This window comes from Stenella coeruleoalba (genome assembly GCF_951394435.1).
Source record: "Stenella coeruleoalba genome assembly, chromosome: 20".
NCBI lineage: Eukaryota > Metazoa > Chordata > Mammalia > Artiodactyla > Delphinidae > Stenella > Stenella coeruleoalba.
In genome coordinates, this window is record NC_137166.1 from 36,354,863 (window position 1) to 36,372,849 (window position 17,987).

At 35.4% G+C, this 17,987-nt stretch overlaps 1 protein-coding gene across 1 annotated transcript in view; it reads left to right on the plus strand.

Annotated features, from left to right (window-relative positions):
- The window catches only part of ITFG1 (integrin alpha FG-GAP repeat containing 1), a 236,527-nt gene extending 219,534 nt beyond the window's left edge, over positions 1–16,993 (plus strand). Inside the window, exons 15-18 of the mRNA XM_079906277.1 lie at positions 7,275–7,399; positions 7,964–8,046; positions 12,515–12,632; positions 15,278–16,993. Coding sequence (XP_079762403.1) covers positions 7,275–7,399; positions 7,964–8,046; positions 12,515–12,632; positions 15,278–15,337 — 386 coding nt within the window. The 3' untranslated portion in view covers positions 15,338–16,993. The remainder of the gene's footprint in view (positions 1–7,274; positions 7,400–7,963; positions 8,047–12,514; positions 12,633–15,277) is intronic.
- The last annotated feature ends 994 nt before the right edge of the window (positions 16,994–17,987 follow it).

The following is a 17,987-nucleotide window of genomic DNA, read 5'->3' on the forward strand; positions in this document are numbered from 1 at the left end:
TTTTATTGGCATAGAGTTGCTTGTAGTAGTCTCTTAGGATGCTTTGTATTTCTGCCGTGTCTGTTGTAACTTCTTTTGCATTTCTAATTTTATTGATTTAAGTCCTCTCCCTCTTTTTCTTGATGAGTCTGGCTAATGGTTTATCAATTTTGTTTATCTTCTCAAAGAACCAGCTTTTAGTTTTATTGATCTTTGCTATTGTTTTCTTTGTTTCTATTTCATTTATTTCTGCTCTGATCTTTATGATTTCTTCTGCTAACTTTGGGTTTTGTTTGTTCTTTCTCTAGTTCCTTTAGGTGTAAGGTTAGGTTGTTTATTTGAGATTTTTCTTGTTTCTTGAGGTAAGCTTGTATAGCTATAAACTTCCCTCTTAGAACTGCTTTTGCTGCATCTCATAGGTTTTGGATCATCGTGTTTTCATTGTCATTTATCTCTAGGTATTTTTTGATTTCCTCTTCGATTTCTTCAGTGATCTCTTGGTTATGTAGTAACGTATTGTTTAGCCTCCACGTGTTTGTGTTTTTTTCCTTGTAATTCATTTCTAATCTGATAGCGTTGTGGTCAGAAAAGATGCTTGATATGATTTCAATTTTCTTAAATTTACTGAGGCTTGATTTGTGACCCAGGATGCGATCTATCCTGGAGAATGTTCCATGCGCACTTGAGAAGAAAGTGTAATCTGCTGTTTTTGGATGGAGTGTCCTATAAATATCAATTAAATCTATCTGGTCTTTTGTGTCATTTAAAGCTTCTGTTTCCTTATTTATTTTCATTTTGCATGATCTGTCCATTGGTGTAAGTGAAGTGTTAAAGTCCCCCACTATTATTGTGTTACTGTTGATTTCCTCTTTTATAGCTGTTAGCAGTTGCCTTATGTATTGAGGTGCTCCTGTGTTGGGTGCATATATATTTATAATTGTTATATATTCTTCTTGGATTGATCCCTTGATCATTATGTAGTGTCCTTCCTTGTCTCTTGTAACATTCTTTATTTTAAAGTCTGTTTTACTGATATGAGTATTGCTACTCCAACTTTCTTTTGATTTCCATTTGCATGGAATATCTTTTTTCCGTCCCCTCACTTTCAGTCTTTATGTGTCCCTAGGTCTGAAGTGGGTCTCTAGTAGACAGTGTATATATGGATCTTGTTTTTTTATCCATTCAGCAAGCCTATGTCTTTTGGTTGGAGCATTTAATCCATTCACGTTTAAGGTAATTATCGATACGTATGTTCCTATGACCATTTTCTTAATTGTTCTGGGTTTGTTTTTGTAGGTCCTTTTCTTCTCTGTTGTTTCCCACTCAGAGAAGTTCCTTTATCATTTGTTGTAGAGCTGGTTTGGTGGTGCTGAATTCTCTTAGCTTTTGCTTGTCTGTAAAGCTTTTGATTTCTCCATCGAATCTGAATGAGATCCTTGCCGGGTAGAGTAATCTTGGTTGTAGGTTCTTCCCTTTCATCACTTTAAGTATATCATGCCACTCCTTTCTGGCTTGCAGAGTTTCTGCTGAGAAATCAGCTGTTAACCTTATGGGAGTTCCCTTGTATGTTATTTGTCCTTTTTCCCTTGCTGCTTTCAATAATTTTTCTTTGTCTTTAATTTTTGCCAATTTGATTACTATGTGTCTCGGCATGTTTCTCCTTAGGTTTATCCCGTATGGGGCTCGCTGCACTTCCTGGACTTGGGTGGCTATTTCCTTTCCCATGTTAGGGAAGTTTTCGACTATAATCACTTCAAATATTTTCTCAGGTCCTTTCTCTCTCTCTTCTCCTTCTACGACCCCTATAATGCAAGTGTTGTTGCATTTAATGTTGTCCCAGAGGTCTCTTAGGCTGTCTTCATTTCTTTTCATTCTTTGTTTTGTTCTGCAGCAGTGAATTCCACCATTCTGTCTTCTAGGTCACATATCCGTTCCTCTGCCTCAGTTATTCTGGTATTGGTTCCTTCTAGTGTAGTTTTCATTTCAGTTACTGTATTGTTCATCGCTTTTTGTTTGTTCTTTAACTCTTCTAGGTCTTTGTTAAACATTTCTTGCATTTTCTCAATCTTTGTCTCCGTTGTTTTTTCGAGGTCCTGGATCATCTTCACTATCATTATTCTGAATTCTTTTTCTGGAAGGTTGCCTATCTCCACTTCATTTAGTTGTTTTTCTGGGGTTTTATCTTGTTCCTTCATCTGGTACATAGCCCTCTGCCTTTTCGTCTTTTCTGTCTTTCTGTGAATGTGGTTTTTGTTCCACAGGCTGCAGGATTGTAGTTCTTGCTTCTGCCATATTTAACATTTAGTTTAACAACATTTACTGTCTCTTAGGCACTCTTTTAAGCATTATCATTCAATCAGCACAAGTCTATGAGACAAACTAATTCTGTAGCCCATGCAGCTTTACAGTTTTACATACATAGTTTAACTGTATTAAGAGCGCCTATCCCTAAATTCAGTGTTCCTTTTCATTATACTTTTCTCTTACTAATGTAAGAATTGTATAAAAAATCAGGTATATATACTTTCCAATGATGTCATATATCTGGGTAACATTAGTAGATGTTTAGCAGAGTCCCACTGAATATTAAAATGTTTAGGTATTAACTAACCCTGTAATTTTTTTTTTTTTTAATTTGGCTGTGCCAGATCTCAGTTGCAGCACGTGGGATCCTTGTCACCATGGGCAGGACCTTTTAGTTGCGGCATGTGGGATCTAGTTCCGTGACCAGGGATTGAACCTGGGCCCCCCGCACTGGGAGTGCAGAGTCCCAGCCCTGGACCTCCAGGGAAGTCCCTAACCCTGTTAATATTTAAATATTCTGTTTAATTATGTAGCAAATACCTAGCAAATAAATACCGTCTTTTAAAGTGAACCATGATAGAGAGAGATTGATTTTTGGAATGTCAGTGTGAGGACTTCATGAACCTGCTGTCCCCTCCCTCCCCATAAAACAAACAGACAAACAAACAAAAAGTACTGGCCTAACAACTAACATTAACCATTTCAGAACTCTGGAAATTAACCAAAGCCACAGAATGTTCTGAGCATTGTCTATCCAAGAGGAACTCCTGATACTTAAGACAACAGAGTCTGTGGCATTTTAACTTGGGGCTGTTTACATCCCACCTCCCCTCTCTGCTGAATGGTGCAGCAGCCATGAATAGCTAGTAGCCTCACAGTCACTGGACAGGATGGAACTTTGGAGTCCATTAAAATTCCCATCTCTATAGCACTGTCAATATGCGTCTAAACGAGCAACTCCTTGGAAAATCCCTTCTCAGGATGTTGGGGCTATTTGATTTGACTCAGAGTTCAACCCAGCAGGAAAAAGAAAAGCCCTATTCCTCCAAGACATTACCCAAAACAACAGTCTGTTGGAAAAATCCCAGGTGTAGTGAACAAGAGCCTGGCCAAAACATAAAAGGAAGCCCTGAGGCACCAGACAGCCACAGGCAACTTTGAAAGGCTAAAATATATTCTTGGACATCTTACATGGCTAAGAACATGCCTAGAAAGGAAAATACCTCATTCAGATACTTAGCTTGAGTGTGCTACCTCGAGGCTCTGCTCAAGCAAGAAATGAAAGGTAAGGCTATCTTGTAAAGTGCCTGAAGTTTGAAGGCATATCTTCACACACAAATCCCACTGACAAAGTTTGGAAGATATATAGACAAGATATTTAAGGAAATCTAATGGCCAATCATTAGCTGACCACTGAGTTATACTGAGCCATGTATGCCTCCTCGGAAACCAGGCTTAGAACAAGAACTTTAAAAATAAGAAAATAAAAGAACTTTGTGGCAGGCACTGTAGGGAATACAGAATCTATAGAATCCATCTAGGAAAGTCACTAAACAAATGAGCAACAACAATATCAAAAAGAAAGACCATCAAACCCTTAGAGGGAGATACCATAGCTGTTATATTATCTAAGAAGTCCACTTTCCAACAACAACCAAAAAACACTATAAAACATGCAAAGAAACAGGAAAGTATGCCACATACACATTTTTTTTAAAAAAGCAAACAACAGAAAATGTGCCCAGTGGTGTTGGACTTAGTTAACAGAACCTATAAATTGGCTATTATAAACATGTTCAAAGACCTAAAGGAAACTAGGATTAAAAAAGTAAAGGTAAGTATTACAACTGTGTCCCACTAATAGAAGATATAATTGAAGAAGTAAAGATCATTTTAAGAATCAAATGGAAATTCTGGAGTTGAAAGTACAGTAACTGAAATGAAAAATTCTGTAGAGTGCTCAACAACAGATTTGAGCTGGCAAAAGAATCAGCAAACTTGAATATAGGTCAATTGAGAGTATACAGAAAGAAAAATGAACAACCTCAGAACCTGTGGAGCCACCATCAATCATACCATCATATGCATAAAGCGAGTCTTAGAAGAAAAAGAGATAAAGAAAGGGGCAGAATGTATATCTAAAGAAAGAATGGCTGAAACCATCCAAATATGATGAAAAACACTAATCTGCACATAGAAACTCAACAAACTCAGAGTAACTCAAAGAGTTCACACTTGGGCTTCCCTGGTGGCGCAGTGGTTGAGAGTCTGCCTGCCAATGCAGGGGACACGGGTTCGTGCCCTGGTCCGGGAAGATCCCACATGCCGCAGGGCGTCTGGGTCCATGAGCCATGGCCACTGAGCCTGCACGTCTGGAGCCTGTGCTCCGCAACGGGAGATGCCACAACAGTGAGAGGCCCGCGTACCGCAAAAAAAAGAAAAGAAAAATAAAAAGAATACTAAAGGGAGCCCTTAAGGCTGAACTGAGAGGACTACTAGACAATAACTTGAATCCACACAAACAAGTAAAAAACACCTGTAAAACTATAGATAAGTATAAAATATGGTTTATGTATTTCTGTCAAATAGTTCCTCTTATTTCCTAGGTGATTTACGGAACAACTACATAAAGTAATAATTATAAATTTGTGTCAACGGGCTGATAATATATAAAAATATAATTTGTATAATAACAGTATTACAAGGGAGGGAGGATTTTGGAGGAAAGTTGTATGTGCTAGGTATTGTTATTTTGTTAAGTTAATATGCTAATTGCAATCCACAGGCAACCACTAAGAAAATAGCTCAGAAAATATATAATAAAAGAAACTATGGAATTAAAGCAGCAATGGAGGAACAGAACAATTAAAAAGACATATAGAAAACCAATAGCAAATGGCAGGCAAAAGTCCTACCTTATCAGTAATTACATTGAATGTAAATGGAATAAACACTCCTATCAAAAGGCAGAGAGATTGTCAGAATGGCTAATATAATATGACTCAACTAGGTGCTATCTGCAAGAGAAACACTTTAGATTCAACGATACAAATAAGTTGAAATTTAAAAAAGGGGGGGTGTAAATTATACCATGCAAAGAGTAACCAAAGGAGAGCTGGAGTGACCATTCTAATATCAGATAAAACTAGGGCTTTAAGACAAAAATTGTTACTAGAGACAAAGAAGGACATTTTATAATGATAATAAAAAGGTCAATCCATGTGGAAGATGTAACAACTACAAAGACATACACACCTAACAACAGAGCCCCCAAGATACATGAAGAGAGAAATTGGAGGCTTTATTACCCCAATTTTAATACTTTCAGTAATGTATCAAACAACTTAGCAAAAATATCAATAAAGAAGAGATAATGACACTATAAACCAACTAAACCTAACAGACTTGTATAGAACACTCCACCCAACAACGGCAGAATATGCATTCTTCTCAAGCACACATGGAACATTCTCCAAGACAGACCATATGCTAGGTCATAAAACAAGCCTCAATAAGTTAAAAATATTGAAATCATCCCAAGTATGTTCCCCAACTGCAACGGGATGATAATTAGAAATCAATAACAATTTAGAAATTCAAAAATATCTGGAAATGAAACAACACAGTCCTAAAAACCCAATGGGTCAAAGAAGAAATCACAAGAGAAACTAAGAAAATACTTTAGGTGAATGAAAACAGAAACACAACCTTCCAAAATATATGGAGTTCTTAGAGGGAAAAACAGTTCTTAGAGGAAAATTTATTGTTGCAAATGCCTATATTAAGGAATAACAACAATCTGAAATCAATAACCTAACTTTCTACCTCAAGAAGCTAGAAAAAAAACAGCAAACTAAACCCAAAGCAAGCAGAAGACAGGACATAGTGAGAGGAAATAAGTAGGGAGTAGAAAATCATAGAGAAAAACCAGTTGGACCAAAATTTGGGTTTTTTAAAGATTAACAAAATGTACAAACCTTTAGCTAGACTGATCAAGAAAAAGAGAAGACTCAAATTACTAAAATCCAGAATGAAAGAAGAGACCACTCGCTACCAACCTTAAGACCTAAAAAGGAAGCTACAAAAATGGCCAATAAGCACATGAAAAGAAAGCTCAACATCATTAGTTATTAGGTAAATGTAAATGAAAGCCACAATGACATACCAGTTCATAACCACTAGAATGGCTATGATCAAAAAGTTAGACAGGGCTTCCCTGGTGGCGCAGTTGTTGAGAGTCCACCTGCCGATGCAGGGGACATGGGTTCGTGCCCCAGTCCGAGGAGATCCCACATGCCACGGAGCGGCTGGGCCGGTGAGCCATGGCCGCTGAGCCTGCGCATCTGGAGCCTGTGCTCTGCAACGGGAGAGGCCACAACAGTGAGAGGCCCGCATACCAAAAAAAAAAAAAAAAGATAAAGTGTTAGAATTTGGAAAAACTGGAACCCTCAACTATTAATGTTGGGAATGTAGAATGATACAGCCATTTCGGAAAACATAAGTTGACACAGAAACTTGTATGTGAATGTTTACAGCAGCATTATTCATAAAAAGAGCACACATTGCTTGATTGCATTTATATGAATCTCCAGGATAGGCAAATCTATAAAGAAAGTAGATTAGTGGTTACCTGTATCTGGAAGTGTAGGGCTTAGAAATAGGAATAACTGCTAATGGGTATGGAGTTTCTTTTTTGGGTGATGAAAATGTTTTAAAATATGATTGTGCTTACAGCTCAACACCTTTTTGAATATACTCAAAACCACTTAACTGTATACTTTAAATAGGTGATGTTTATGAGATGTGAATTATCTCTCTTACTGTTTAAAAAATGAATCATTAATATAATGAACTGGGCATTTCATTTCACCTTTTTATGCTTAAAGATAAGTTCTAGCACCTAAACTTGTAACATTTATCACTTTAATGTTTGATGAGAGCAATGTCTCCAAAGATGTATTGTTCTTTTTTCTTTCTTTTAATAAATTTAGCTGGACAACTTAGCCAGTCGGCACATTTAGCTCTCCAACTGCCATACAATGTACTTGGTTTAGGTCGAAGTGCAAATTTTCTTGATCATCTTTATGTTGGTATTCCCCGTCCATCTGGAGAGAAGGTGAGTAAAAAAAATATAATTAATCTATTTTTAAATATTTATTATTCAAATATTTGAATTAAAATATTTTTATTCCATTTAAAGAATTTTTAAAATTCATTGGTAGTGACCAATCAAAGCTTATCTTACACAGAGCACATTATAATTTGAAGAAATAAACCTTAAGACTTCCTGCCCCTCCTCTTCCCTGCTTTTTCTCCTTATCATTTTCACCATCTAACATACCAAATATTTTTATTTTGTTTATTGTCAGACTCTACCTCAACTTGAATTTTAGCTCCAAAGCAGCATTTGTTCATAGCACCTTGAACAGTGCCTGCTACATAAGTGTGTTCAATAAATTAATGAATCCATGAGACAGAAATATAATCCTTCCCTGAAAAGATGGAGAAATTTTTGCCGATAGGAGTCCTATTTGGGGCCTAATATATGTAAATTCAGCTTAATCCATACCTAGGATTTCAGTTAATCAAAGAGTACTTAAGCTTTTTCTTATTTATTTAGAATAATTATTGTGTCTTTAAAGTGTACTGAATGTTAAATGTTCTTAAATTCTTTTTCCAGTCTATACGGAAACAAGAATGGACCGCAATCATTCCAAATTCTCAGCTAATTGTCATTCCATATCCTCACGATGTTCCTCGAAGGTAATGTCCTTGCTTGAACTGAATTTGGTAAAAATACTGTCAACTCTGAATCATAGTTATATCTTTTAAAAACTTTCTCTATTCCTGCTGTGTTCCCATGAGTGTCATGACTTAATTTGCTTACAGCAAACTTTAAATGCCTAAACATACCTACACAAAAGGTCCCTGACATTTTTCACGAAGAACAAACTAAACCTTATTAGAAAAACAGCAGGTTAACTAACTAGGGACTTATACATATTCTGCTTAAATAAACTGGTCTTCAGTTTACTGGCCATAAATTCTAAAATTTCAGGCTGCTGAACTTTATAAGCAATGATCTTTTTTAGCAAATGCTTTGAGAAGTGGTATATATCCCACAGTTGTTAGGCACAAATTTTGAAGTTCAGCGGACCCAGGCTAGAAACTCGGATCCACTGCTAGCTGACTGAGATTGGAAGCTAGTCCTTTGTTCTCTCTGAGGGTCAATTTCTGCTCTGTAGAAATTGGGAGATAAAATACCTACCTTACAAGAATGAGGATGAAATATGCTTAACACAGTACCCAGCATATAGTAATTTTTCAGTGAACAGTAGGTATTTTTATCCTTATTAGCAAAACATGTCCCTTGTATAATATAGCATTTAATTCTAAATCTTTATCTCTGTTTGTTTTTCTTTAAATTACTAGGTTGATTCCATTATTTCAAAAAGCAGGTGGTGAAGGTATTCATTAACATTTAAATTTCATTGGGAAAAATATAACTTGTCCTTAAGGCTACTCTCATGTCAATATGAAAAAATAAGCTATTAAAATGTAACTAGTGGCTTATTACATTTCTTCTCAAAATACAGCCTGTACTGTTCTTTTTTCTTCTTCCAGTTTTGTTGTGATATAATTGACATACAGCACTGTGTAAGTTTAAGGTGTACAGCATAATGATTTAACTTACATACATCAAAAAATGATTATCACAGTAAGTTTAGTGAACATCCATTTTCTCACATAGATACAAAATTAAAGAAACAGAAAAAAATACGTTTTTCCTTGTGATGAGAACTCTTAGGATTTACTCTCTTAACAAATTTCATATATAACATATGGCAGTGTTAATTCTGTTTGTCGTGTTGTGCATTACACCCCTAGTACTTATTTATCTTATAATTCAAAGTTTGTACCTTTTGACTGTTTTCATCCAATTCCCCCTCCCACCTCCCACCTCCCACCTCTCACCTCTGGTAACCACAAATCTGATCTCTTTTTCTATGACTTTTTTTGGAAATATAACTGACCTATAATACTATGTTAGTTCCTGTTACACAACATAGTGATTTGATGTTTATAAACACTTCAAAATGATCACCATGGTTAAGTCTGGTTACAATCTGTTGCCAAAGATATTACATAATTATTGACTATATTCCCCACACTGTACATTTCATACCCGTGACTCATTTACTTTGCAGCTGGAAGTTTGTACCTCTCAATCGCCCTCACCCATTTGTCTCCTCCCCTCATCCCTCTCCCCTCTGGCAACCACCTGTTTATTTTCTGTATCTATAACTCTGTTTCTGTTTTGTTATGTTTGTTCATTTGTCTTATTTTCCAGATTCCACATATAAGTGAAATCATACAGTATTTGTCTTTCTCTGTTTGACTTTTTTCACTTAGCATGATACTCTCTAGGTCCATCCATGTTGTTACAAATGGCAAATGGCAAGATTTCATTCTTTTTTATAGCCAAGCAATATTCCATTGTGTGTATGTGTATATGTATAAATGTGTGTGTGTGTGTGTGTGTGTGTGTGTGTGTGTGTGTAGAGGGGGGGGAGAGAGAGGGAGAGCACTCACATCTTCTTTATCCCTTCATCTATTGCTGGGCACTTAGGTTGCTTCCATTACCTTGACTGTTGTAAATAATGGCACAGTGAACATAGGGGTGCGTGTATCTTTTCTAATTGATGTTTTCATTTTCTTTGGGCAAATACTCAGAAGTAGAATTGCTGGATCATATGGTAGTTCTATTTTTAATTTTCTGAGGAATCCCCATACTGTATCTATTAAAAAATGGGCAGAGGATCTGAATAGACATTTTTTCCAAAGAAGACATACAGGTAGCCAAAAGGCACATGAAAAGATGCTCAGCATCACTAATCGTCAGGGAAATGCAAATCGAAACCACAATGAGATATCACCTCACACCTGTCAGAATGGCCATCATCAAAAAGACAACAAATAACAAGTGCAGGTTGTATTGTCCTTTATTAAATTTTTAGATGGTTTGCTAGAACCAGCTCATGCCACCTCATGAGCTGATTGTGTGCATCTCTTTCCACTTCTGTTCAGGGAGATCACGTTAAAATCAGCTATGATGGGACTGTTTACACCATGAAAATTGGCAAGTGCCACTCAGGGGTTTTTTTCCCCCCAGAGAGCCAGTTTACCAGCACACCCCTGGAGGTATTTTATGGTGGATTTATGGGCTTTAGAACCAAACTACTTAAGAAAACAACTTTATTACAGCATTATGCTTGAAATAAGATATCAATAAAAACAGTTATAGGCTTCCCTGGTGGCGCAGTGGTTGAGAGTCCGCCTGCTGATGCAGGGGACACGGGCTCGTGCCCTGGTCCGGGAGGATCCCACATGCCGCGGAGCGGCTGGGCCCGTGAGCCATGGCCGCTGAGCCTGCGTGTCCGGAGCCTGTGCTCCGCAACAGGAGAGGCCACAGCAGTGAGAGGCCCGCGTACCGCAAAGAAAAAAAAAAAAACAGTTATGGTCTGAGTTTAGACTTTTTTAATGAGTCTATTAAAATTTTGAAATTTATAACAAAATGAATCTGCACAAGAAACTATATGAATTATAGTACTTCTATATCATGCAATATCATGATAATCTTTTAAAATAGAGTGGTAAAGCAAAAGATAAAAGGAAAATGCACTTATGAATAATAAGCAATGATTTGTGATTTATAAAGAAGATATCTATGCGTATATGTTTATGTATGTATAGAATACCTCTGGAAGGATATGTAAGAAACTGAGAAGAATGACTGCTTCTGAGTAAGAAACTCAGTATTGGCCTTTTGTTCATTGTTTTTCTTACCGAAATTCCTTTATTCATGGGTTTTTTAAATCTATTTTTAAATTAGAACTACCGGGACTTCCCTGGCGGCCCAGTGGTTAAGACTTCACCTTCCAATGCAGGGGGTGCGGGTTTGATCTCTGGTTGGGGAGCTAAGATCCCACATGCCTTGGGGCCAAAAAACCAAAACATAAAACAGAAGCAATATTGTAACAAATTCAATAAAGACTTATAGATAGATAGATAGATAGATAAATTGGAACTACCAAAAAAATCTCATGAAAGGACCTTTTCTTATGTATGAGGTAAGGTGCTGAGAATAGCTAACCTCAACTAATTAACAGTATTTGTTTCTTAAGGTTTTCTTACTCTTGAATTTCTGGGAAATTTTGTTATAGCCTTTCTTCCATAATAAGCTCAACATTTTTCACGTTTCTCTTGCTCTTTCTGAAAACAATGTTCTTTTCAAATTTATGTACATAATAAAAACCAAATTGATTTTAGTTTGAGGTGTATTTTGAGATTTATTGACTAGAGGCTAACTTATGGATCAGTAAATTTTAATTATCCCAAAATAAGTCAGTTGGTGCTTGCCATTTATCAGAATAATCTTACCTTTATTAAACTTTTAAGATGAAAATATATCCATTATCTATTTTCAGAGAGAACAAAAAGTTCTTTACATATAACCACCTACAGTGTTGGTAATATAGACCTCAGTTTTAGGCTTTTCAGTGTTTGCAAGTGCTGTATTATGTGGACTGTTTTAGAGGAAAGAGCTAGTTCTATTTATGCTAAAGTTTGTATATTGCCATTAACACTGAGAAACTAAAAGTGATTTTGTAAGAAGTCTCAGTATCATTGTAATAATGTAAACCCTCCAACATGACATTTTGTACAAGCATCTATCTACACCTACTTGGACATATGGTTCTTTTACTTAGTCATAGTACATATGTGAACAGGGGTCAAAAAATAAGATATAGAAATCTTATCAAAAATCATGTGACTATGTAGCCTTAAAGTTCAAGGTTTCTAATTCAGTAAGTCAAACAAGACATAAAAACAATGTCTAAGATTGCCCAAAGTACCCTTGATAAGTTTACCTAAGAATAATTCTCACAGGAGCAAAGAAAAATAGCAAAGCATCTCATCAAAAATTCTATTCTATTTCAGTTCTTGGAGTAAAAATCTGAACTCTGCTGGATCGTCAATATTCTTAACCCTATCTTAATTTTAATTGCTTTTGTTTTATTTATAATGAATGGATAGATAGGTGAATGAATTAATGAATGAATGGACTGATTCATTAATTAATAAGCTCTTTTTGCTTTTTGGTCTCAATAATATTTTGTTATTTTTAAATTAAAATGTGTAATTTTAATTCTTCTCTTTTCATCTACAGCTGGAGTGCCAAACTGTATCTTACACCAAGTAACATTGTTCTGCTTACTGCTATAGCGCTCATCGGAGTCTGTGTTTTCATCTTGGCAATAATTGGCATTTTACATTGGCAGGAAAAGGTTTGTTCATTTAAATGGAACATTAACTTTATAATAGTAATATGTTACTCTTTAAAAACACTATATTTCAAACTTTTTCACATGACTAAGATTTTCTGATTTTTCAAGTTCTGTCCGTAATGTCATCTTACTAATGATAATTTTTTTCATCCCCCTGAGTTACTAATGTCTCTTAGCAATTCCTGCAAATCAGACTATGTATTTTAAAACTTTGATACTGTACAAAAGTAATAAAGTGAACACCCCCAAATCAACAGGCATATCAAAAAGCTTAATTAGAAGTAATTTCATAATGGCCTGGAAAATAATAATCATTTCTTAAATGAGCCTGTGTCCATTATTTACTGATAGGGCCATGGACATTTTTTTCTGGGAATAACAGCTATCTCTTTATAAAAAATTAGAGCAGAGAGAGTTTAGGTGGGAAGTAGCAAAGTGATAAACATCTTTTCCATCTATCAGGTATTCTTTGTACTAAACTAAACTGATTTCTGTTCTTTAGTATAACACCCTAAATAATAATTAAAAACAAAACTCCAAAAATGTAGTTTTTATATAATGTTTATGAGTAGAGAAAAAGGCTATCACATAAATTTATTCATAGTTTAGATATAAATTTAAAAAGCTAATTTCTACTTGTGTATGAATATATATTTATTACATAACTAGTGGGTTCCAATAATGTTCTCCAAAATGGGCTCTATGTGTCACAAAAGTGTTTTCATTTTTGCACCTATTATTTTTAGATTGTGATGCTCATGATAATCATTTTTGTTAACTAAAATTACCATCTGCTTTATGTTACCTGTTTTAACTTATGAAAAAGAGAACATGTTAATTGTTCTAATAAATGTTCATAGGTTTGTCTCTCAAAAAACACTCCGTTCATACAAAAAATGATAACATAAAGTTACATATTCAGTTGATTTTAAAATTGCAACTTAAGAGGTAAGATCAAAGATGACTCTATTTACTTTTGTCTAGAAATGTCAGAACATAGTATGACATATTACACAGCTCTAGACCTATGAAGGAAAGGAAATTAATTTTATTGATTTCACAGGAGATCTAATTACCGTGTAAACATTGTAGACTTACAATAATAATGATGCAGTGGCTAAAAACTGAAGTTTTAAATACAAATACGGATTGAAATACATATCTGTATACTGCCTCCGTCTGTGATACTGTGGTTTGTCACCTACCTCTTGGACCACTTCTCTTTTCACCTACGCTGGCTGTTCTTTCTGCCACGGTGTCTGCCCTAGGCCCTCTTTATATACTTTCCCTGCCAGTTTTATCTAAAATCATGGCTTGAGCTATTACCTCAGAGATGCCCAGCCCTCATCTCTCTCTAAAGGTCTCTCCCCAACTCTCCAACTGTCACCGTGAAACCTCTACCTAGATCACTTGCAAGCAACTTAAAACCAGTTTCCTAAAGCTGTCTCTCTTCTTTCTTACTCCCTGCAAGATTTAATCAGTTGCCCTCCTCATTGTGCCTCCCTACAATCTCTGCAGCTGACTCCACTTCTGAATTCCTTACACCAGTGCTTTTAGTTTAGTTCAGCTCCTTGTTAAATACTCCCTGTCCTCCCAAATTCCATTCTCTCCCCTTCTCTCCATTTAGCACTTTTGCTGCCGGATTACTCATCATTAAGTTTAGTCTTAATCATGTCACTCCTCTGCTCAAAAACCTCTGGTGACCACCCCCTGCCTAAAATGTGTAACTCCCTCAGCCTATAGCCTACATAGTACTTCCATGTGACTCTACCATACACCTTTCCAGTCTTTATCTTATCAGTTACTTTCACATATCCCATGCTTCTGCCAGACTTCTCAGGATTGTTCCTGTTCTTCCCGCATCTTGTAGTGAATGTCCCTCCTCTTCATTTCCATAAACACTATCTTTTCAAAGCTTTGCCTTTCATCATGCCAACCCAGAAGTAATCTCAGAATATTGGTAACATTTTTCACATTTTATGCTGAAATAGTTATTTAGTATGTTTTGCTATTTTCTCTTTAGGCTTTAATAAGTTCCTTGAGAACAAGACACAGAACTGTGTCTTTTCTAATCCCTCAAAATTTCAAGCACATAGGACTTCCCTGGTGGTCCAGTGGTTAAGAGTCCACGCTTCCACTGCAGGGGGCACAGGTTCGATCCCTGGTTGGGGAACTAAGATCCCACATGCCACACAGCACAGCCAAAAAAAAAATTCCAAGCACAATACTTTGCTGGGAACAGAGGATCAATAAATATATGCAAAATCAATAGGTTAACCCCAAAATAATTAATGTACTTTAATATAATTAGATTCAGCAGTGTTAAGAATGGGAAAAATGTAACAGTTGATTCCATTCTTACAAAATCTAATGTTTACTCCTACTTTCAAATAAATAATAAATAACAAACTAAGCTTTTAAGGAACATTTCTTTTTGGTTTTTTAAATTCAATTTAGAGGATTGTTCATTATAAGATAGCTACTGTAAACTATAAAAATATTTCATAAGATTATTACATAATAAAATCACACCTTTTACCTACTAATTGCTCAGGGCTTTTATTTTTTTAATTAACCACTTTTTAAATTAATCTTTTCTTGACATTTTCCTATCATTTATAAACTAGTCTAAAATTCTTTTTCAGAAAGCAGATGATAGAGAAAAACGACAAGAAGCCCATCGGTTTCATTTTGATGCTATGTGACTTGCCTTTAGCAGTGCATAATGGAACGGCTATTCACTTGATTAACTGAAATATTAAACTTGGCTTATAGAAGAAAACAGGCGATTTTATTATTTATAAATGATACATCCCTTGGTAATTATTGGAAAGTATTCAAATAAATATGGTCTGAATGTGTTACAAGGTCTTTTTTTAAAGCATTTTGTATACAATAATTTGGGTTCTTTTTTCAATTGTGCTGTACATATTTGTTCCTTCGCGGAATGTGTTGCATGTACTAAGGTGTTTACGTATTTATAATCTTATTAGAATAATGATGATGGAAAAAGACACGTGTAAATAAAAATATTTAAATGAGCAGGGTTTTTTGTTTTCCACTTGAATCCATCTTGTTTCTTATTCTAACGATGCAAATTATACTTCTGTGAATGTATCAAAGATAAAATTATTAACCATTCACCCTCATTATAGCATGTCAGGGGGTCTTTCACTGATGGTATACAATATAGTGATTGGGTACGCTGGCTTTGGAATCGCAGTCAGACTTGCCTTAAACTCCTGGTTACACGACTTACAAGCTGTTTGAACTTAGCTAATTGCTTAAGCCTTAGTTTTCTTGTTTATAAACAGAGCTAATACACTATTCACTTGAGGTGTTGTATACATTAAATGGGATGATGTACACAAAGTACCCAGCTTGGTGCCTAGCATAGAGTAAATTTTCAATAAGTGGTAGTTGTCATTATTTATTATTATTAAATAATTTTTTTACAGACTTCTACAACTAATTATCAAAATATATTTAGACTTGATAGGATTTTATTTTCAAGCATGTAGAAAGCATAGTCTTTGGAAAACTTAAATTCCTGGTGTTGACACCCTCTATTAAGATTTATTACTTGTTTATATTAACTGAAAATTATATCATAATACCCTCCAAGAATTAATGTGCCCTAATAATTTTCATTTGAACACTGATTTTTATCATGTGGTAATGAAAAGCATTTGATTTCTTGAAAGGAAACTGCTGTAGATAGCATCTGGGAATGCAAATCTTCAATCACATTTCTATTCTCAAAAGCTTGTAAGAGTCTATAATTTACATTCAGACTTCAATGCAAATTTTTATGAACTTCCCCTTGCCAAGAAGTTACATGTAAGATTGGGAAAAAGTTTATGTATCAATGCTAATAACTTCCTAATATGCAAATGGACGTATGATAGCTATAAAACACAAAAACTTATCTGAAAGCAACTAATTTTGTTCTTCATGGTTTTTTTCCTTACAGTTCACTGAGAATGGCATGTGTATAAGTGGTTTACTTTGTGTATCTAAGCATGTTAATATGTATTCTTAATAAATATTCTGTATTGAAACAAAGAATTTTGGTGAGTGTGTAAATAATTACTTTGGACCATGATAAGCCCTAGAGGTTATGAAGTCTAAATCACAGATTTGGACAGAAGTGGCTTGCTTGTCAGGGCAAGATAGGCATCTCTGACTATGGTATCCAATTAAATTCATTTATCAACCTACAACACTGTGCCAGGCACTTTTCTACACTGTCCCTAAAGACAGGTAGGTTTAGTATCAATCAACTGATATAGCATGAGTTGTAAAACTTGCTTGTAGTCAGAGTCTACGAGGAATACTGTTATAGTCATATAAAATGTAATGAGAACAAAAAATATTGGGTTAGCCAAAAAGTTCGTTCCGGTTTTCCCTTAAGATGTTACAGAAAAATCTGAACGAAGTTTTTGGCTAACCCAATACCATCAGTGACTTTATACTGTGTTTCTGTATCGTGATACTAACCTTCAATGAAACATCAATGTCATTCATTAAGGGGCAGCAGGTGAAAAATGTGTCACAACATTGAGAATCAAATACAGTTGACCCTTGAACAAAATGGGTTTGAACTGCACAAGTCCACTTATAAATGGTTTTTTTCAATAAATATGTACTATGGTAGTACACAGTTGGTTGAATCCACAGATGCGGAATCTCGGATACAGAGGTCTAACAGGAAAATTATACTCAGATTTTCGACTGCGCAGAAGGTCAGCACCTGCGTTGTTCAAGGGCCAGCTGTACAAAGATCCTTATATTAATTTTGAATACTGTAGTGGAAACAGCACAAGACTTCGAGGTCAAACTAATCAGGATACAGGGCCTAACTCTCCCATCTTGTGACTTTTTAGTCTGTCACTTTGCCTCTTTGAGCTCTGGTTTCTTCATCTGTAAAACAAGGATACCGAGTGATACCCTAAAAAGCTATTTTGAGTCTTAAGTAGCAATATGTGCGTAGAAAGTACTTGATAAATGCTGGTTCTTTTCTTCCCTCCTGTTTCCCATTGCAGTGACAAACAACATTTTGACTGTCTTCCACTGATCTTTACTTCTATAATCCTCCTCCTTTTGGTAACAAGGAGGAGTAATTAAGACTTAGTAACCATTTTGAAGATAACAATCACATACAGGCAAACCTCACTTTATTGTGCTTCGCTTTACTGCATTTCACAAATATTGCATTTTTTACAAATTGAATGTTTGTGGCAACCCTGCATCTAGTAAGTCTATTGGTGCCATTTTTCCAACAGCATTTGCTCACTTCATGTCTCTGTGTCACATTTTGGTAATTCTTGTAATATTTCAAATTTTTAAATTATT